Raw genomic sequence first — 22,327 nt, forward strand, 5'->3', positions numbered from 1 at the left:
AACTCACCTACATCATTCAAAAGTGCCATTTGAGGGATCGAATCTCTTATATTATCCGTTTGAAAGTAGATTGTCAACGACAGTTTTGTTTCTGAATTAGCTTAAAATCTTCCAAAGGGGCTAGGTTTTGAAAAACTTATTCGAGAATCTTTTATGATTTATTTTTCATCCAATAAATCAAACAATAATTTTGTGAAATTAACTATTTTGATAATAGAAAAATAAAGTTCTTTTAACGAGATTGAGCTTTTTAAATATATTTTATAGAGCATACATTTATCACTCTAAAGTGTTTCTACATATATAAGTTCATCCTCAAATTCTTCTTCTTCTTCTTCGGTGATACTACAACCACGAGAGGTCTCGGCCTGCCATATCTGACCTCGTATGGACCGGAAGGGATTTGAACCCCGGTCCTGCCGTGTGAAAACCGGCGCCGGTGACGTTTCGGCCTCTCAATGCTTTCTATAAATGCGTTTTCATTACCAACAGTGTTTACTATGTACGCTAAATCCTGATGATCCTCATGAATGGTGGCCACGTGCTAACCGAATGGAGACGCACGGTACTTTATCATAGGTATTATTTTTTATGCTGGACAAAATTAAATTGGACTATCATCATCATCCGGACTCGGATATGTTATGAAAATGGATGACAGTACCAAGCTGAGAGGAAGTAACGCGATCGCTGTTGATGACAATTCCACCGAAATGACCCAGAAAACCCATGTGCAGACTACGGTACTATGCTGCCGAGAATAGTTTGAAGGTAGGGATTAACCCAACACATCGCCTTATATTAGTACACTGCACCAACTGCTTTGTATACTGATGATTTACGTGTGATTTGATGTTGTGTTTTTATGTGGTATAAGGTCACACAACTTACAAAACTTGAGATTTTCTTTATAAAAAAAATGATAAGCAAACTAGCTATAGCTGCTATAAAACTGAAATGGGATGCGATTAAGGAACTTTAAAAATATTTTTTAAAAATACCGTCCATTGCAGGAACGGGTTTTCACTTTGTCGTACCAGTCTGAGATCCAAACCACTACTCATGCTCTTTATTTACACGTATTTAGTCTCACCACGTACTAGACAATAGGGCACATGATCTAGATAGTTGATAATTAAGAGCCAACACCTACTAACCAACAAACTACTTTGAAGAGTGGTCGTTCTATCGTTCTCTACCAAAGATAAACTGCACAAAAAGGGATCAGCGTATGGATGATATGATGCACATGTTTATTTATACAAAATTTGACCGATGAACACCACGAAAATTGATCACTGATGGCCTCTTCTCTGACCACTACCACAACCGAAGAACGACTATTTCATGAGCGATCGTTTGAAAGTCACAAAGTTGACATCATTAAAATCGATTTCTAGCGAATTTAGGGGAACGTTCTATTCAACTGGTGCGCTACATTTCAAACGCTACAGTCGCTTGTATTGTTTGTTGTTTTTTTTCGACTTTTGCCTTGTTACACTGCCGGGAATATAGCATCGGGGGAGACGAGAGGAAAACAGTAATTTGTTTGCTGGGGTTTAATCTTTCGGTTCGCTGTAGTAAAAATCATCCTCGTTTCACCCGGCCACTTCTTCCGTGCCGGGTTCAAACTCGAGCTTCATTTCGCTCGTAGCGATTCCTTCGACGTCTGCCTCATGCTCCTGTGTATTGAGTCGGTTCAGTGTCATCGAAATGTCGGCCGTTTGACAGAGTAGCCCGCTGGCATCGGTGTTTTCGTCTTTTATGACCGACTCGATTACCATCGGATGTGCAATAACGGCCGAGGGCGCTGCAGCCTCTTCGTAGTGTGTAACTGCAGTGGATGTAACGATTAATTGCTGTTGCTGCTGCTGTATTGTGTGAAGCTGTTGATGGTGTGGTTGAGAGGGAACTGTCTGTGAAAGTTGCCTCACCGGCAGGCCTGCATCTTCAAATGCTTTCTTCTTGAGCGTGTGGCGAATTTGTGAGCTACAATAGAACACAAGAGAGTGTGCACAATGAATGCATTCGCTCGCTCATCCCCTCCATTCCGGTAGGATCAGATGAAGAAACAGGACCATCTGCACAACAAAAATCAAATCGACCACTTACACCGTACGTCCCTTGATGCGTTGGCTGATTTTGCTCAAATCTTCGCTGAACCGTGTGACTGCGGATCGAAGCATCTCTATTTCTTCATCTGTCCATTTGCTCCTTCAGAACGTTTGGGGTGCAAAGATTGATCGTTTATTGCAATAATCGAGCAGCGTCAGTCCAGCGGTCGGAAAACCAATCAAAATCTTACCCAGTCGGAGAATCGGAAGATGGGTGAAGCTGCATCGTTAGCTCTCCTAGGCTATTGAATGCCGCACCGGCAGCGGTAAAAATCTCTCCTACCTAGTAGGATGAGCAAACCACATGAATGCTCGTTGGATTAAATGCATCACACGGTAAGCAATCGAAACGTACCTTTGTCGCCGAATTCATAGTTTATGCCCGTTTTTCAATTGTTTTATTTGCAGGAACTTCCAAACTTTGCGATTATTATTCGTTGGTTAACAATGAGCTGTCAAGACAAACGTCAACAAAACAATGATTGGAATGACAGCTGTCAAATTGCTATTCAAAATTTGGCGGATACGAAAGGGTAAAAAGCAAGGTGTATGTATTTAGAAGGTGGATTTTTATCGATTTGACAGGGCGACATTTTAGTCGAGTTATGTCAGAGTTTGTTTACAAAAACATATGATATGGGGCAACAAACATGAACAAACAGCCTCGATTCTCAATCCCTTGAGCAATTTCACTAATTTATGGGTCATCTTCGCATATTAAATGTTGTTCCACAGAAGATTGACGATATTTGGTTGCATTTTTCGTCAAAAAATCGCAAGCGATACCACCACCGGCGCCTCCTCCGACGCTGCCATCACTCTTCTCAATACCCTTCCCCTCGATCACCTCGGAACTGTTATGTCAGGTCGAGAAATGTCAATTTGCTCTAAACAACTCTACCTTCTACATCCATATACCTTGGTAAAAAGGTAAAATAGAGGGTAAAAAGCAAGGTATATAGATTTAGGAGGTAGAATTATATAGAGCAATTTGACATTTCGCGACTTGACGTTTTTGTTCCGTGGTGAGGTGGAGAAGAAATGGTTGTGGAATGGTAGAAGGTATTGGTGGAGGTATTGTTTACAAATATTTACCCTCATAGCTTCTTGTACTTTCGGTTTGCTCGGTTGTGGATTGCGTGTTTTTGGTGGCTTTGAAGTGATAAATATTGAATGCCCCGTAAACAGTTTACAGTATCATTCAATATAAACGTTCTTACACCGATGATCGATGGAGTCCTTACCTGGATCCAGTGGAGGCAGCACATCATGATACTGATACTTTACGGTCCACGCACTGGTGGTGCTGGTGCTTTCAAATCATAGTGAAACTTTCCGAACAATCTGATGGCAGAGAATCGAATTAGTCGTTCGTTGAAACCACAGATGAATGAAGAATAGAGGAAGCATCCATACAATCTACTGGACAACGAATGCATAAAATACTTACCTACGCATAATTGCTAATGCTATCCAGTGAAGCATTATACGCCTGACGGGTACGAAAGATAAGGGTTTCGAGGTGGATGCGGCACAATTCTATCCTATTCCTTGTAATTTATGGTACTTAGCACGAGAATCGAACAGCTTCACTTAATCTACCAGTGTAATTTTATCGAGTGGTATGCCGTAATTCGATACGTCCGATAGGCCTTTGGTAGCTGTATGAAGAAAACAACGTCACGCAAATTTCTTTTTAGAGCTGGTAAAGGAACTGTTTATCTTCAGTGCTATGTGCAACGACGATGATAAATGTAGAAACTTGGTTTACTGAACCGAAAAACGATGCTTTATGTTTGTTTATTTTGGTAGTCCCAAACCATATGATTAAGTAAACAAACTTTGAAGTTTCTCGACCGGCCAAAATCCAAAATGTCTACCTGCCAAATCGACAAAAATTCACCTTCTAAATATATACACCTTGGTAAAAAGGTAAAATAGAGTCCCAAACAAAGATTTGACAGTTCAAAAATGGTCAGGTCTATTGCACACGCGAATCGTGTTTTGTCAATCGGAGGGGGGATGTTTGTTTACATTTTGCATTTGGATTGTTATTGTGCAGGGAAGTGATCGTTTATTTTCCTCGACCTTTTTTAAGATTTGTGACTAATTATGCGCCTTTATTGGTTGCTGTTTGGAATTATTTCAGTTATATTCTACGATACGTTAATGATACATCGCATACATTTAGTGAAAACGTGTTTAGGCTGCGCGTGGACACTTTGCTGCTTTGCTGCGGACCGGTTCAACTGCCGGTCGGATGTTTGTTACCGGAGGATGCAGAGATGGCTGTTTAAAGCAACAGTGGCCGCACCGTAACCAGCGCTAGCATCTATGACGATGCGCCTTAACAGCCGGCAATTCTATCAGTATGCGTTTCATACTGGTGTACTTGAAGTACAATGTGCAACTGTTCTTTATTAAAAGGAATCGGTGTGCAGCCAGCATGTGCAGCATATTTGCAGACACCATTGTATGATTGTGCACTTGCATGCAGACAAAATATGTGTGTATAAAACCCGTGATAAATTATATGTAAGATTAATCAGTAATAAAAGATGTGATCGTACACCTAACGCGGTCGTGTATTAAACATCTTTTAATGTGACACATCCGAAACCGTTTTGGTAATTAGGCTCTAGTGGATCCGGGTGTGTTGCATTCTTTAACTTTTTAACGGATGTAACGTTATGCAATCACCGGAAAGGATCGGCGGAAGACTATCATAGAGAAAACTACGTACAATATTCATGTATCTTTCCTGCTTTACAAGCCGTCTACCATGCTGATCGATTTCCTTGCAAGCTGGGCAGGTCATTCTATTTTAACATTACAGGATCGCAGTCTAACACATGGCGGTAGGTACCGGCTGCGTTAAGGTAAAAGGTTCGCGCCTTCGTCTCTGATTCTACTGGAATTTCGAACCGTTGAGCAGTTCGTACGTTAATTAAACGGACTGGCTAGCTTACTGGCTCAACAACTAGCGCCTAACAGTGGACCTTGTGCTAGTAGCTCATAGTTGAATAAGACGGACAGCCTGTCTTTATCCATCAGACTCCTAATCATTTCTGTCCATCCATCCGAAGAAAAAGTAAAAATTTTATCAAAAATTGGATATACAAGTCGTTTCTGAACTCTGAAAAATTTTTTTTTCATGCTCACCTTCCTGATCGAGTTACCTAATTCCGTAACTAGGCACCACCTCTTGGAATAAAGACAAACGATGCCATTTCATCATTCAATCATTCAATGCTTTTTTTTGGTTTATTGCACAAAAAACTACTCGAATGCTCAATACATTAACATTATTCCAATGCGTTAAAGTTCTACATTCATATGCCAACTGTTGATCAAAGAGTCCAAAATAATACCCAGTATGTAAAATAAATTGTAAGATATTTAAGTAACAAAACTTGTTTTTTAATTCATGTAGAACGGCCTGGTCGTATTGCTACAAAACGTTAATCTTATCTAGTAAAAATAAAATTAGCAATAATTCACTGGCAACTCATGGTTTCAAAATATAGCAGAGGTTAATTATGTCAAACCCGATGTTTGTTTAATTTTCATTTTACAGATACAATTTATTTATTAATTAATTAATCCTGATTTGGATACCGAATCACAATACAGGGCTCATGCTGTTCCTAAGTTACATCAACGCTCTCACCAATGGGATGTACAGCCGAAAGTGACGCCAGTTGTGTCCGACCAATAACCAAGTTATAAATTTTTTTTGAAGCATGAAACATCGTCCTGAATAACTAAATCATTTACATTTTATGAATATTACGTTTCACAAATGTACAAAGCAAAAGAAAAACTATTCCAAGTAATTTTTGTTCCAATTTTTACGAAACCAAATCAACACATATGTACGCTCCAAAAAGTGGAATGCGAATGGTCTGATGTTTCTAACATATGAAATGTCCTGAAAGATTTTTATCCAAAGCCTTCTCAGTCGTGTTTATTCGTCGCGTATCATTCAGCCACGTGTTTACTGAGAATTTTCTGAAAGTATTTTCATACTAAATGTTAATGGCTAATCCAACCTTTTCTTCTTGCGGCAAAAGGCGCTTCCGGGTGATGTGAAAGATATTCATTAACAAATTCTACTTTTTCAAACATTTACTGCTAGGTGTGTTGTAGCTCTGTTATTCTTAATTCTTGGGTATAGCTTGGTTGCAATTCATTATGGCTATGAGACGAATTTTTTAAATGAGTCTCTATAAAATGTAAATCTTTTTAAAGAAACAATAAATTTAATTCAAAATCAATACTCTCGCATTGTTTATTGCTACACTTTGCCAAAACCATTGTACCGATTTGAATTTTAATTTTTCTGCGTATATGGTAGGTATGAGAATAAGATTTATAGTAGTTTTTATGCCGATAGGTGATCTATAAGTCGGATCATACTGTGCTACCTTATGCTCCGCTATTGAAGACTATATTACAATCAAATGAAAAAAATAAATAAATAAAACACACACGTAAGGTTATTTGAAATATTTATTTTACTAACAATTTAAGTTGAATCGATACAATTTTGAAAAATTAAAATGCATTTTTTTCATTTGGTAATCATGTACTTCAGGACATCAAGGAGACAAAAATTTCGTGAATGCAGCAGAAAAGTTGATATTCATCAAGCATATCTGTGTGCACCAGTTTTGAATTTGTCTCATTTTTTTTTTGAGAAACGCTTTCAACCATCTTTATAAGCTATTATTTATTTTTTTATGCATGAGAAGCTTTTATTTATTTGTCTGTGTACAAATATAAGTTATACACGCTTGAGATGAGAAAGACAATGGGGTGGTTAAATTACCATGCAAATTCACAATTATGTGTTAGGTTATTATTTCGGTTGTAGTATCCATCTCCAAACATGTAAATATTATTTACAAGGGACAGATAAGTGGTTCAGATATGGCCTCACCAGAGTTATACTAACACCTGTTTGTTCTAAAATAAATCAATAAAAAGTTGTGAAAAATCATAAAACATTTTATTTTTAAATACACCTGTTATACTTACGTCACAATTCTACACACAGTTTAATTATTCCTTTTTTGCACTATTAAAATTTATCCAAACTAAAATTGATGGAAATCAAAGATTTTTTTTTGGATGAATACATAAGCGTAGAGATCATTTGACATTTTTAAAATATAGATTTCCACGAGTACCTTTCGGAATCGGAAACCTACCATATAAGAGCAAAAACAATTTTCAGAAAGCTAAACCTAAAGAAAGTAAAGTATAATACAGCAATAAAGTTTCAGGAATTCATCAAAATTAACAGCTTTTAAAACACAACTAACTTCATACGAACTTAAGAGTTTTTTGTTTTGCTTCTAGAAAAGACTCAAATATTGAAGGAGTGGAGTGCCTAGCTCGCTTTGATTGACTGAGTATTTTGCTCTATTTTAATCAGTAAATTATTTTCAAGTATTTCTATAAAAGTGTATTGTGCTATTTTCATACTAGATTTTTGATTTGAGCTATTCATGTAAACCGATTGTTTGCACCTTATAGGCAACCGGCATGCCATTCCCGAAGGCGGTCACGATCGAATGAATTAATGGAATGCATGCTATGGGTCTAGAATAGGAATAAAGATCCCTCAAAAAAGAACAATCGAGCAGTGCACACGTTTCTTACAACACCTCTTAAGACATTATTCTTAGATTTCTCCGCGGCTCTCCCCCGAAGTATATTGATAAGATAATTTAACAAATTATTCCATATTTTTCCAACTTTTTGAGCATCTTCCAGACCAAATCCAATTTTGAAAATATATAAGGAAGGCCTTATAAAAAAACTGGAATGAAAGTTGAATAAAAATGAATGTAATATTATAAATTTAAAAAGATGAAAACAAAATCGTCGATCGTAAAAACTTAAACCCAAATTCACAATTTCTAACTCGTCTATTTGGCCTTCTATAGCTTTCTATGATTTGTTTTACCGGTAACTGGATGATAGTCAGTCTTGTACACCCCCGGACCGCACCAATAGCATAATAGCATGCCAAAAAAGCACGATACGTCACTATCACATTTAGCTAAAACATCAAGCTTTTGTTTTATTCCCAAAAACAGATGCTTGTTTAGTTTGATTAGTCAGATGAAACGTATCGTAGACATGAGCTCTATTTAAAAAATAATTTATATTAAGAATAACTAAATCAGGATAGAATTCAATATTTATAAATACAACAACCCGTAAAGACAAGCTTCGCGTGTATGGTACGACATTTTGTGAATGATTGTGTGAAAAACCAGTCAACAAACAATCAGTTGACATTTGAACGAGGCATAACTTACATCAACATACTTCTTTGTTCCGAAATATATGTTATATTGCATTTTCAAGGCATTTGTTCAATGTTGAAACCATGTATTCAACCGCTTACCAGTTCATGTAAATAATATTTAAATATTTAGAGATGGATACTACAACCTGGCCGAATGCCGAAATAATAATGAACTCGAGGGTTTTTTGGTATTTGCATGGTAGTATTAACCACTCCATTGCCTTTCTGCGTCCAAGTAATTATAACTAGCATTTGTATATACTAATGGAGAGGGTTGAATGCATTTCTCAAAAAATAAGAGACAATACAGAAAAGTCTCAAATACATAGACAGGAAGAATATCAATGTTTCTGCTGTATTCAGGACACTCGTTCTTGCCCTGAGAATCATGTATAGAATACAAAAAAAAGTTCCCCAGTATCTCGTCTGGTAACGTGGTACATAGAGAAGCATAGCAAACATACGGAACATTTAGCGGCATAATAACTACAGCAAACATTATTCTCATTCTTACCATAGGTGTACTAAAAAGTAAATTGAATTCGGTAGAACTATTATCGTGCAATTTTGAAATAGACACTTCGACAGTATAAAATTTAAATTACTGACTGAATTCCTTAATACTTGCTGAAAACATAGTCTTTAATGAACAACCTCGATTCCCATCACGAAATGCCACGACTGAGAAGACACGACTGAGAAGACTGTGGATAAAAATCTTTCAGGACATTTCACAGGTTCAAAACATATCAGACCATTCGCATTCCACTTTTTGGAGCGTACATATGTGTTGATTTGGTTTCGTAAAAATTGGAACAAAAATTACTTGGAATAGTTTTTCTTTTGCTTTGTACATTTGTGAAACGTAATATTCATAAAATGTAAATGATTTAGTTATTCAGGACGATGTTTCATGCTTCAAAAAAAATTTATAACTTGGTTATTGGTCGGACACAACTGGCGTCACTTTCGGCTGTACATCCCATTGGTGAGAGCGTTGATGTAACTTAGGAACAGCATGAGCCCTGTATTGTGATTCGGTATCCAAATCAGGATTAATTAATTAATAAATAAATTGTATCTGTAAAATGAAAATTAAACAAACATCGGGTTTGACATAATTAACCTCTGCTATATTTTGAAACCATGAGTTGCCAGTGAATTATTGCTAATTTTATTTTTACTAGATAAGATTAACGTTTTGTAGCAATACGACCAGGCCGTTCTACATGAATTAAAAAACAAGTTTTGTTACTTAAATATCTTACAATTTATTTTACATACTGGGTATTATTTTGGACTCTTTGATCAACAGTTGGCATATGAATGTAGAACTTTAACGCATTGGAATAATGTTAATGTATTGAGCATTCGAGTAGTTTTTTGTGCAATAAACCAAAAAAAAGCATTGAATGATTGAATGATGAAATGGCATCGTTTGTCTTTATTCCAAGAGGTGGTGCCTAGTTACGGAATTAGGTAACTCGATCAGGAAGGTGAGCATGAAAAAAAAATTTTTCAGAGTTCAGAAACGACTTGTATATCCAATTTTTGATAAAATTTTTACTTTTTCTTCGGATGGATGGACAGAAATGATTAGGAGTCTGATGGATAAAGACAGGCTGTCCGTCTTATTCAACTATGAGCTACTAGCACAAGGTCCACTGTTAGGCGCTAGTTGTTGAGCCAGTAAGCTAGCCAGTCCGTTTAATTAACGTACGAACTGCTCAACGGTTCGAAATTCCAGTAGAATCAGAGACGAAGGCGCGAACCTTTTACCTTAACGCAGCCGGTACCTACCGCCATGTGTTAGACTGCGATCCTGTAATGTTAAAATAGAATGACCTGCCCAGCTTGCAAGGAAATCGATCAGCATGGTAGACGGCTTGTAAAGCAGGAAAGATACATGAATATTGTACGTAGTTTTCTCTATGATAGTCTTCCGCCGATCCTTTCCGGTGATTGCATAACGTTACATCCGTTAAAAAGTTAAAGAATGCAACACACCCGGATCCACTAGAGCCTAATTACCAAAACGGTTTCGGATGTGTCACATTAAAAGATGTTTAATACACGACCGCGTTAGGTGTACGATCACATCTTTTATTACTGATTAATCTTACATATAATTTATCACGGGTTTTATACACACATATTTTGTCTGCATGCAAGTGCACAATCATACAATGGTGTCTGCAAATATGCTGCACATGCTGGCTGCACACCGATTCCTTTTAATAAAGAACAGTTGCACATTGTACTTCAAGTACACCAGTATGAAACGCATACTGATAGAATTGCCGGCTGTTAAGGCGCATCGTCATAGATGCTAGCGCTGGTTACGGTGCGGCCACTGTTGCTTTAAACAGCCATCTCTGCATCCTCCGGTAACAAACATCCGACCGGCAGTTGAACCGGTCCGCAGCAAAGCAGCAAAGTGTCCACGCGCAGCCTAAACACGTTTTCACTAAATGTATGCGATGTATCATTAACGTATCGTAGAATATAACTGAAATAATTCCAAACAGCAACCAATAAAGGCGCATAATTAGTCACAAATCTTAAAAAAGGTCGAGGAAAATAAACGATCACTTCCCTGCACAATAACAATCCAAATGCAAAATGTAAACAAACATCCCCCCTCCGATTGACAAAACACGATTCGCGTGTGCAATAGACCTGACCATTTTTGAACTGTCAAATCTTTGTTTGGGACTCTATTTTACCTTTTTACCAAATAGAGTCCCAAACAAAGATTTGACAGTTCGAAAATGGTCAGGTCTATTGCACACGCGAATCGTGTTTTGTCAATCGGAGGGGGGATGTTTGTTTACATTTTGCATTTGGATTGTTATTGTGCAGGGAAGTGATCGTTTATTTTCCTCGACCTTTTTTAAGATTTGTGACTAATTATGCGCCTTTATTGGTTGCTGTTTGGAATTATTTCAGTTATATTCAACGATACGTTAATGATACGTCGCATACATTTGGTGAAAACGTGTTTAGGCTGCGCGTGGACACTTTGCTGCTTTGCTGCGGACCGGTTCAACTGCCGGTCGGATGTTTTCTACCGGAGGATGCAGAGGTGGCTGTTTATAGCAACAGTGGCCGCACCGTAACCAGCGCTAGCATCTATGACGATGCGCCTTAACAGCCGGCAATTCTATCAGTATGCGTTTCATACTGGTGTACTGGTGGTACAATGTGCAACCGAATTCTTTCCACCGCCGGAAGCAGCAGCATCCCGTTGGATGTTTGTCCCCGGATTATGGAGCAGTATAGGTTAGCTCCTAGATGTTTCTTACCTTTGGCTAAACCGGAGAAGAGCCCCTGTTCTATATTAAAAGGAATCGCTGTGCTGTCGGCATGTGCACCATATGAGACCATTGTATAATTGTGCACTTGCACGCAGACAATATTTTTGTTGATAAATCTCGTGATAAATGTGATTAATCAGTAATAAAAGATGTGATCGTACACCTAACGCGGTCGTGTTTTAAAAATATTTTAGTGTGACACATCCGAAACCGTTTTGGTACTTAGGCTCTAGTGGATCCGGGTGTGTTGTATTCTTTAACTTTTTAACGGATGTAACGTTATGCAATCACCGGAAAGGATCGGCGGAAGGCTATCATAGAGAAAACTACGTACAATATTCATGTATCTTTCCTGCTTTACAAGCCGTCTACCATGCTGATCGATTTCCTTGCAAGCTGGGCAGGTCATTCTATTTTAACATTACAGGATCGCAGTCTAACACATGGCGGTAGGTACCGGCTGCTTTAAGGTAAAAGGTTCGCGCCTTCGTCTCTGATTCTACTGGAATTTCGAACCGTTGAGCAGTTCGTACGTTAATTAAACGGACTGGCTACCTTATTGGCTCAACAACTAGCGCCTAACAGTGGATCTTGTGCTTGCTGAACAGTAGCTCATAGTTGAATAAGACGGACAGCCTGTCTTTATACATCAGACTCCTAATCATTTCTTTCCGTCCATCCCAAGAAAAAGTAAAAATTTTATCAAAAATTGAATATACAAGTCGTTTCTGAACTTTCAAAAATATTTTTTTCATGCTCACCTTCCTGATCTAGTAACCAACTTCCGTACCTAGGCAGCACCTCTTGGAATAAAGACAAACGATGCCACTTCATACGTTTATCAGATTTTTTCAATATCCACCAATGCAGTGTAGTCATGAAAACTGATGAGACTCTATAATGAAATGAAATGATAAAATAAGGTTTTATTCGAACACAAAAGTGTTAGCAAACTGAAATGAAACTTTGGATTGGTCTATTGAATTGAACTTTGGTTTTTCTAGTTCTCGATTTAAATTGAAAGTCTATCTATTTACCACGGTTTATTGTAATGGTTGCTTGTTTAAAAAAGAAGCAAACAATTGAACTTTAATTGAATGCAGACGTATAACATTAAATAGAAGCGCATAAATGATCCCTGCTGTATTTCTTTTATTTTTCGAACCTCACTAGCATTTATTCCCAATCTGCTCGTTTAAGGATCTTGATACACGTGCCGGCACAAAAAGCTACTCGAGTGCTCAATACATTAACATTATTCCAATGCATTGATGTTCTACATACATATGCCAAATGTTGATCATAGATTCCAAAATATTACCCAATATGTAAAATAAATTGTAAGATATTTAAGTAACAAAACTTGTGTGTTTAATTAATGTAGAACGGCCTGGCCGTATTGCTACAAAACGTTAATCTTATCTAGTAAAAATAAAATTAGCAATACTTCACTGGCAACTCATGGTTTCATAATATAGCAGAGGTTAATTATGTCAAACCCGATGTTTGTTTAATTTTCATTTTACAGACACAATTTATTTATTGATTAATTCATCCTGACTTAGATACCGAATCACAATACAGGGCTCATGCTGTTCCTAAGTTACATCAACGCTCTCACCATCACTCTACCAATAGGATGTACAGCCGAAAGTGACGCCAGTTGGGTCCGACCAAAAACTAAGTTATAAATTTTTATTAAAGCATGAAACATCGTCCTGAATAACTAAATCATTTACATTTTATGAAACATTGCGTCTCACAAATGTATAAAGCAAAAGAAAAACTATTCCAAGTAATTTTTGTTCCATTTTTGCGAAACCAAATCAACACATATGTACGCTCCAAAAAGTGGAATGCGAATGGTCTGATGTTTCTAACATATGAAATGTCCTGAAAGATTTTTATCCAAAGCCTTCTCAGTCGTGTTTATTCGTCGCGTATCATTCAGCCACGTGTTTACTGAGAATTTTCTGAAAGTATTTTCTACTAAATGTTAATGGCTAATCCAACCTTTTCTTCTTCCGGCAAAAAGCGCTTCCGGGTAATGTGAAAGATATTCATTAACAAATCCTAGTTTCCCAATCATTTACTCTTAGTTGTGTTATTCTAAATCCGACTCTATGCTTGGCTCCCATAGGTTGGTGGAATTTCGTGATGGGAATCGAGGTTGTTCATGAAAGACTATGTTTTCAGCAAGTATTAAGGAATTCAGTCAGTAATTTAAAATTTATACTGTCGATTAAGTGTCTGTTTTAAGTGTCTATTTCAAAATTCCACGATAATAGTTCTACCAATTTCAATTTAATTTTTAGTACACCTATGGTAAGAATGAGAATAATGTTTGCTGTAGTTATTATCCCGCTAAATGTTCCGTATGTTTGCTATACTTCTCTATGTACCACATTACCAGACGAGATACTGGGAAACTTTTTTTGTATTCTATACATGATTCTCAGGGCAAGAAGGAGTGTCCTGATTACAGCAGAAACATTGATATTCTTCCTGTATATGTATTTGAGACTTTTCTGTATTGTCTCTTATTTTTTGAGAAATGCATTCAACCCTCTCCATAAGCTATTATTTCTTTTTTTTTATTCATAAAGAACGGCCTGGCCGTATTGCTTAAAGCTAAATTACAAATATAAGTATAATTCACGATGGTTTGGAAACATTTCCTTCTCCAAACCGTGAAAGGGCACCTTATCCCGGGTGAGCTCGGTTGATATATATCCGTCATCCAGTAGTCGTGGTAGTGTTGGTTGCGAGGGTCGGTATCGTAGGTGATCATCTCATCCCGTTTGTTTTTTGGGATATGCCATCGTCAGTTTTCTGCGTGTCGAGATCCAGCGTTCTTCCATCCCTCTGGCTTGTCTGCTTTCTTTGACCGTTGCAACACGCCATTGTAACGGTGTAGTTTTGGTCCTGGATCATCCTGGATATTCCGTCTATGCCATACCAAGCCCCTCTAATATCGCACTCATTCATACATTCATTCATTCAATCAGTCAAGCTATTATTTCTTAGCGTATATACAAATGCTAGTTATAGTTACTTGGACGCAGAAAGGCAATGTAGTGGTTAATACTACCATGCAAATACCAAAAAAACCCTCGAGTTCATTATTATTTCGGCATTCGGCCAGGTTGTAGTATCCATCTCTAAATATTTAAATATTATTTACATGAACTGGTAAGCGGTTGAATACATGGTTTTAACCTCGAACATATGCCTTGAAAATGCAATATAACGTATATTTCGGAACAAAGAAGAATTTTGATGTAAGTTATGCCTCGTTCAAATGTCAACTGATTATTTACTGACTGGTTTTTCACCGAATCATTCACAAAATGTCGTACCATATACGCGAAGCTTGTCTTTACGGGTTGTTGTAATTATAAATATTGAATTCTATCCTGATTTAGTTATTCTTAGTATAAATTAATTTTCAAATAGAGCTCATGTCTACGATACGTTTCATCTGACTAATCAAACTAAACAAGCATCTGTTTTTGGGAATAAAACAAAAGCTTGATGTGATAGCTAAATGTGATAGTGACGTATCGTGGTTTTTTGGCATGCCATTATGCTATTGGTGCGGTCCGGGGGTGTGCAAGACTGACTTCCATCCAGTTACCGGTAACAAAAATCATAGAAAGCTATAGAAGGCCAAATAGACGAGTTAGAAATTGTGAATTTGGGTTTAAGTTTTTACGATCGACGATTTTGTTTTCATTTTTTTTAATTTAAAATATTACATTCATTTTTATTCAACATTCATTCCAGTTTTTTATAAGGCCTTCCTTATATATTTTCAAAATTGGATTTGGCATGGAAGATGCTCAAAAAGTTGCAAAAATATGGAATAATTTGTTAAATTATCTTATCAATATACTTCGGGGGAGAGTCGCGGAGAATTCTAAGAATAATGTCTTAAGAGGTGTTGTAAGAAACGTGTGCACTGCTTGATTGTTCTTTTTTGAGGGATCTTTATTCATATTCTAGACCCATAGCATGCATTCCAATAATTCATTCGATCGTGACCGCCTTCGGGAATGGCATGCCGGTTGCCTATAAGGTGCAAACAATCGGTTTACATGAATAGCTCAAATCAAGAATCTAGTATGAAAATAGCACAATACACTTTTATAGAAATACTTGAAAATAATTTACTGATTAAAATAGAGCAAAATACTCAGTCAATCAAAGCTAGCTAGGCACTCCACTCCTTCAATATTTGAGTCTTTTCTAGAAGCAAAACAAAAAAACCCTTAAGTTCGTATGAAGTTAGTTGTGTTTTAAAAGCTGTTAATTTTGATGAATTCCTGAAACTTTATTGCTGTATTATACTTTACTTTCTATAGGTTTAGCTTTCTGAAAATTGTTTTTGCTCTTATATGGGAGGTTTCCGATTCCGAAAGGTACTCGTGCAAATCTATATGTTAAAAATATCAAATGATCTCTACGCTTATGTATTCATCCAAAAAAAAATTTTTTGGTTTCCATCAATTTTAGTTTTGATACATTTTAATAGTGCAAAAAAGGAATAATTAAACTGTGTGTAGAATTGTGACGTAAGTATAACAGGTGTATGTAAAAATAAAATGTTTTATGATTTTTCACAACTTTTTATTGATTTATTTTAGAACAAACAGGTGTTTGTATAACTCTGGTAAGACCATATCTGAACCACTTATCTGTCCCTTGTAAATAATATTTACATGTTTGGAGATGGATACTACAACCGAAATAATAATTAACCTAACACATAATTGTGTATTTGCATGGTAATTTAACCACCCCATTGTCTTTCTCATCTCAAGCGTTTATAACTTATATTTGTACACAGACAAATAAATAAAAGCTTCTCATGAATAAAAAAATAAATAATAGCTTATGAAGATGGTTGAAAGCGTTTCTCAAAAAAATTGACAAATTCAAAACTGGTGCACATATATATGCTTGATGAATATCAACTTTTCTGCTGCATTCACGAAATTTTTGTCTCCTTGATGTCCTGAAGTACATGATTACCAAATGAAAAGAATGCATTTTAATTTTTCAAAATTGTATCGATTCAACTTAAATTGTTAGAAAAATAAATATTTCAAATCACCTTACGTGTGTGTTTTATTTATTTATTTTTTTCATTTGATTGTAATATAGTCTTCAATAGCGGAGCATAAGGTAGCACAGTATGATCCGACTTATAGATCAGCTATCGGGATAAAAACTACTATAAATCTTATTCTCATACCTACCATATATGCAGAAAAATTTGAATTCAAATCGGTACAACGGTTTTGGTAAAGTGTAGCAATAAACAATATGAGAGTATTGATTTTGAATTAAATTTATTGTTTCCTTAAAAAGATTAAATTTTATAGATACTCATTTTAAAAACTCGTCTCATAGCCATAATGAATTGCAACCAAGCTATACCCAAGAATTAAGAATAACAGAGCTACAACACATCTAGCAGTAAATGTTTGAAAAACTAGGATTTGTTAATGAATAATATGTGTTGATTTGGTTTCGCAAAAATTGGAACAAAAATTACTTGGAATAGTTTTTCTTTTGCTTTATACATTTGTGACACGCAATGTTTCATAAAATGTAAATGATTTAGTTATTCAGGACGATGTTTCATGCTTTAATAAAAATTTATAACTTAGTTTTTGGTCGGACCCAACTGGCGTCACTTTCGGCTGTACATCCTATTGGTAGAGTGATGGTGAGAGCGTTGATGTAACTTAGGAACAGCATGAGCCCTGTATTGTGATTCGGTATCTAAGTCAGGATGAATTAATCAATAAATAAATTGTGTCTGTAAAATGAAAATTAAACAAACATCGGGTTTGACATAATTAACCTCTGCTATATTATGAAACCATGAGTTGCCAGTGAAGTATTGCTAATTTTATTTTTACTAGATAAGATTAACGTTTTGTAGCAATACGGCCAGGCCGTTCTACATTAATTAAACACACAAGTTTTGTTACTTAAATATCTTACAATTTATTTTACATATTGGGTAATATTTTGGAATCTATGATCAACATTTGGCATATGTATGTAGAACATCAATGCATTGGAATAATGTTAATGTATTGAGCACTCGAGTAGCTTTTTGTGCCGGCACGTGTAGCAAGATCCTTAAACGAGCAGATTGGGAATAAATGCTAGTGAGGTTCGAAAAATAAAAGAAATACAGCAGGGATCATTTATGCGCTTCTATTTAATGTTATACGTCTGCATTCAATTAAAGTTCAATTGTTTGCTTCTTTTTTAAACAAGCAACCATTACAATAAACCGTGGTAAATAGATAGACTTTCAATTTAAATCGAGAACTAGAAAAACCAAAGTTCAATTCAATAGACCAATCCAAAGTTTCATTTCAGTTTGCTAACACTTTTGTGTTCGAATAAAACCTTATTTTATCATTTCATTTCATTATAGAGTCTCATCAGTTTTCATGACTACACTGCATTGGTGGATATTGAAAAAATCTGATAAACGTATGAAGTGGCATCGTTTGTCTTTATTCCAAGAGGTGCTGCCTAGGTACGGAAGTTGGTTACTAGATCAGGAAGGTGAGCATGAAAAAAATATTTTTGAAAGTTCAAAAACGACTTGTATATTCAATTTTTGATAAAATTTTTACTTTTTCTTGGGATGGAAGGAAAGAAATGATTAGGAGTCTGATGTATAAAGACAGGCTGTCCGTCTTATTCAACTATGAGCTACTGTTCAGCAAGCACAAGATCCACTGTTAGGCGCTAGTTGTTGAGCCAATAAGGTAGCCAGTCCGTTTAATTAACGTACGAACTGCTCAACGGTTCGAAATTCCAGTAGAATCAGAGACGAAGGCGCGAACCTTTTACCTTAAAGCAGCCGGTACCTACAGCCATGTGTTAGACTGCGATCCTGTAATGTTAAAATAGAATGACCTGCCCAGCTTGCAAGGAAATCGATCAGCATGGTAGACGGCTTGTAAAGCAGGAAAGATACATGAATATTGTACGTAGTTTTCTCTATGATAGCCTTCCGCCGATCCTTTCCGGTGATTGCATAACGTTACATCCGTTAAAAAGTTAAAGAATACAACACACCCGGATCCACTAGAGCCTAAGTACCAAAACGGTTTCGGATGTGTCACACTAAAATATTTTTAAAACACGACCGCGTTAGGTGTACGATCACATCTTTTATTACTGATTAATCACATTTATCACGAGATTTATCAACAAAAATATTGTCTGCGTGCAAGTGCACAATTATACAATGGTCTCATATGGTGCACATGCCGACAGCACAGCGATTCCTTTTAATATAGAACAGGGGCTCTTCTCCGGTTTAGCCAAAGGTAAGAAACATCTAGGAGCTAACCTATACTGCTCCATAATCCGGGGACAAACATCCAACGGGATGCTGCTGCTTCCGGCGGTGGAAAGAATTCGGTTGCACATTGTACCACCAGTACACCAGTATGAAACGCATACTGATAGAATTGCCGGCTGTTAAGGCGCATCGTCATAGATGCTAGCGCTGGTTACGGTGCGGCCACTGTTGCTATAAACAGCCACCTCTGCATCCTCCGGTAGAAAACATCCGACCGGCAGTTGAACCGGTCCGCAGCAAAGCAGCAAAGTGTCCACGCGCAGCCTAAACACGATTTCACCAAATGTATGCGACGTATCATTAACGTATCGTTGAATATAACTGAAATAATTCCAAACAGCAACCAATAAAGGCGCATAATTAGTCACAAATCTTAAAAAAGGTCGAGGAAAATAAACGATCACTTCCCTGCACAATAACAATCCAAATGCAAAATGTAAACAAACATCCCCCCTCCGATTGACAAAACACGATTCGCGTGTGCAATAGACCTGACCATTTTCGAACTGTCAAATCTTTGTTTGGGACTCTATTTTACCTTTTTACCTACGAAAGTACCGGTCCGGTTCAGTTTACCACAAGATAATTATTACTGATTACAAAACAATATTTTTTTAATCTCATCACAAGGTCTAGCTTGGACGCTCTCAGTAAAATTGGGTTGGTTGGTGGTGCAGTGCACATTTTCCCTGTCTTGCCAGGATATCGATTCTTCATCACGCTTGACCGATACCATCCATGAATACTGCAGATAAGGTTGAATAAAATCAGGAATCCTAAAATGCGTAGGATGAAAACCTTCGAGGTTATTGAGTGTTACCCAACATTCCAACGAAAATAGTCAGATAATGTGAACAATAATTACAAGAGTTCACACGAAACGAATGAAGCACATATGGTTTTCCGTTTTTAAAGTAATGCGTTTAATGGCACAATGCCAATTGACAAGAATCCAGCAACCACCTAATAAAACAGTAAACTTTTTTTTGCGTTACAGTAGTTTTGCGGTGGAAGACCACAAACTCTGCCTACTTTGCCAACGACGACACAAAAATTGGCTCAATTATTTAAATCGAGGAATCTTATGTGCTCCACTTTTTGCACTGCTCTCGTTGGGACGTTTCAGTTCACTGGAAGTACCCTCCTGGGCATCGATATCGACAAATTTCAACGGTTCCGCTGACAAATTGTGGTGGGGTTCGATAAGCAAAAGTTTATTTTCCGCGCACATTGGCTGAAATCAATGGAAAGCATGTTGTCAGAAAATCGTATAGTCATGTGCAAACTGGTAAAAGATAGATGTGTGTCCATTAACCTTCACAGTTGGCGTAAGTAGGCAACACGCTTAACACTGTCGTTCCATCTCAGGCTCGGCAGACAGACGGGACTCCGGTAGTATGGAAAACAGTTCAAGAGCATTTTTTCTTTTCGGGTTGGTGTACTTTTAAGCATTTTTCGCACGCGAGCTTATAGAGCTGGAAATCTCATGCATCGCTCCCCGCCTCACATAGGGACACACCCACTGGTTTTCCATGGAGTTCTAGTACCAGTCTCAAGTGAGGACAGCACATGAGAGGAATTTTATACGACAGGAGCTTAGCAATACCGTTGCCTACTCGAGTAATCCCTACGCACCTTTATATGTTTGACCAATTCAACAGTCTGCTCTGGAACGTCGTCAAATCAGGTTTACCGTGCTGGGTCTCTTATAGTTTGCTCTTACTGTGGTACTTTGTTAATGAGGAAAGAAAATGCGGCAATATGCGAGCTTACAACGTTTTTTTTTTTCATTAAAATTTTAACATACCTTTATGTTGAGCATTCGTACAAAATAGTCACACACGTTGGCGTAGAATGTGTCACCCTCGCCGACAATCAGGCAGTCGTAATCGGGATTCACAAGCTCGAACGTGCTCAAGTAGCAGCCTTTGTTTCTGGGCAAATTGGGATTGGACAGCTGTATCTTGGACTTGAGCCCAAGGGCTGTCGCAATTTGCAAACACTTCTCGCGCACTGTTTCGTCCGGGTTCACCAGCAGCTGACGTGCCTGATCGATCCGTTCCTGGGGCAGCTCGAGGAAAAACGTGTGCCTATCCGCTAGGGAAACGCCAAGCTTCTTCTTATTGTCCGACTGCGTATATTCGCGATACGTTCGAATGAGGTTCTCATTCGTATCATCCGCCTCTTCGATCGCCTGATCGAGCGTCAGCACCTGTAAACTTTCTTCCTCGACCGGCATCTTAAAGTTGCGCACAAGTAAACACAAAACCGATACAGTACGGGGTACATTTCGATGTGAAGGTGATGGAAACGGGATCGGAACCCCGTACAACCAGTACCTACCGATTGCAGTGTTTTGATCATCTCCTGACAGGCAATCTGCTTGGCCCCCTTTTTCGTGGCATGTGTTCCACGGCGCACAATGTCCCGGATGCGGCACTCGTACTCAAACACCGGTGCATGTGATGGGCCGTAGTTGCGCACCAGCTCTATTTCGGGCAGCGGGAAGTTACGCTGGATGCAGATATCCCGCACCTGGCTGACACGATCCGTACCGAGCTCCAGCGCGGCCAACGAACCTCTGTCTCCAGCGGCATCAACCATATCATCCCCTTCCCCGGGCGGAAGGTCCAGCACCAAGCGTATCAGTTGCCAGGCAGCTTCGTGCTTCGAATCCTGCTTCGATCTGCCGACGCCTCTCGCTTGCTTACCCAGCGCCGACACCATGTAGGTGAAGATTTTCACATTGGCACAGTGCGGTGAAATTTCATCGCTGATAAACTGGTACACCGGCAACGAGCATTTACTTTTGGCGCACATCTCTTGCAGCAAGGTAACGGGCACCTTGCCCTTCAATATTTCCGCTTTGGACATGATTTAAGATTCGCGTACCTGGTTCTGTAATTTTAGACCCCACTAATCGTAGATTGACTCATTCCCTTGTGCTGACTTCTACGCTACGCTATGCAACTGTGGTACAATGTTGCAATCTTCGAAAGAACCGTCGGTTTGTGTTGTTGTTTTGCTGTCATTTTCCGTGTGCGAGTGGTTTACATGAGCAAGTCGACTACTTCACTCCGAACGCGTGCGCCTAAATTCCTGAAAATGTGAATTTGCGAATCAGTCCTCGTATCTCAAGGACTCAAGAAATGTTGAGTGTTAGCGCCCTAAA

General features: G+C 37.8%; 2 protein-coding genes and 1 long non-coding RNA gene across 8 annotated transcripts; all 3 read right to left on the minus strand.

Moving 5' to 3' along the window:
• Positions 1 to 1,224: 1,224 nt before the first annotated feature.
• Positions 1,225 to 22,301, minus strand: LOC118513339. Of its 6 annotated transcripts, XR_004906446.1 has the most exons (6): positions 21,499 to 22,258; positions 20,963 to 21,394; positions 2,470 to 2,566; positions 2,306 to 2,397; positions 2,113 to 2,214; positions 1,225 to 1,989 (listed from the first exon to the last, which is right to left on the minus strand). XR_004906446.1 is itself a non-coding variant. In XM_036058961.1 (3 exons), exons 1-3 carry the CDS (start codon positions 22,027 to 22,029, stop codon positions 20,219 to 20,221), a joined length of 1,134 nt encoding a protein of 377 aa, XP_035914854.1. In that variant the 5' UTR covers positions 22,030 to 22,301; the 3' UTR covers positions 20,055 to 20,218. The 6 variants fall into 6 exon arrangements, 2 of the variants coding, with proteins under 2 accessions (XP_035914854.1, XP_035914855.1); XR_004906447.1 differs by lacking the exon at positions 2,113 to 2,214; XR_004906449.1 differs by lacking the exons at positions 1,225 to 1,989; positions 2,113 to 2,214; positions 2,306 to 2,397; positions 2,470 to 2,566 and adding exons at positions 20,055 to 20,389; positions 20,471 to 20,885 and having other exon boundaries at positions 21,499 to 22,255.
• LOC118509994 lies at positions 1,599 to 2,487 on the minus strand. Its single transcript, XM_036051377.1, has 4 exons — positions 2,470 to 2,487; positions 2,306 to 2,397; positions 2,113 to 2,214; positions 1,599 to 1,989 (listed from the first exon to the last, which is right to left on the minus strand). Exons 1-4 carry the CDS (start codon positions 2,485 to 2,487, stop codon positions 1,599 to 1,601), a joined length of 603 nt encoding a protein of 200 aa, XP_035907270.1.
• LOC118513356 lies at positions 3,312 to 4,036 on the minus strand. The gene is made up of 2 exons (XR_004906451.1): positions 3,565 to 4,036; positions 3,312 to 3,458 (listed from the first exon to the last, which is right to left on the minus strand). It is a non-coding gene; the product is annotated as an uncharacterized LOC118513356 (long non-coding RNA).
• Positions 22,302 to 22,327: the final 26 nt, after the last annotated feature.

The sequence above is a fragment of the Anopheles stephensi genome, chromosome 3 (assembly GCF_013141755.1).
Source record: "Anopheles stephensi strain Indian chromosome 3, UCI_ANSTEP_V1.0, whole genome shotgun sequence".
In the NCBI taxonomy this organism is placed as follows: Eukaryota; Metazoa; Arthropoda; class Insecta; order Diptera; family Culicidae; genus Anopheles; species Anopheles stephensi.

Bases quoted from the DNA above. Each gene is read 5' to 3' on its own strand.
- LOC118509994 (XM_036051377.1), bottom strand. The intron at 2,215-2,305 runs GTAAGATTTTGA...AACGTTCTGAAG, and splicing joins TCTTCCGATTCTCCGACTGG to GAGCAAATGGACAGATGAAG. The intron at 1,990-2,112 runs GTAAGTGGTCGA...GTTCTATTGTAG, and splicing joins CGCATCAAGGGACGTACGGT to CTCACAAATTCGCCACACGC.
- LOC118513339 (XM_036058961.1), bottom strand. From the start codon at position 22,029: ATGTCCAAAGCGGAAATATTGAAGGGCAAGGTGCCCGTTACCTTGCTG. The intron at 21,395-21,498 runs GTAGGTACTGGT...CGCAACTTTAAG, and splicing joins TGATCAAAACACTGCAATCG to ATGCCGGTCGAGGAAGAAAG. The intron at 20,390-20,962 runs GTATGTTAAAAT...CATTGATTTCAG, and splicing joins TACGAATGCTCAACATAAAG to CCAATGTGCGCGGAAAATAA.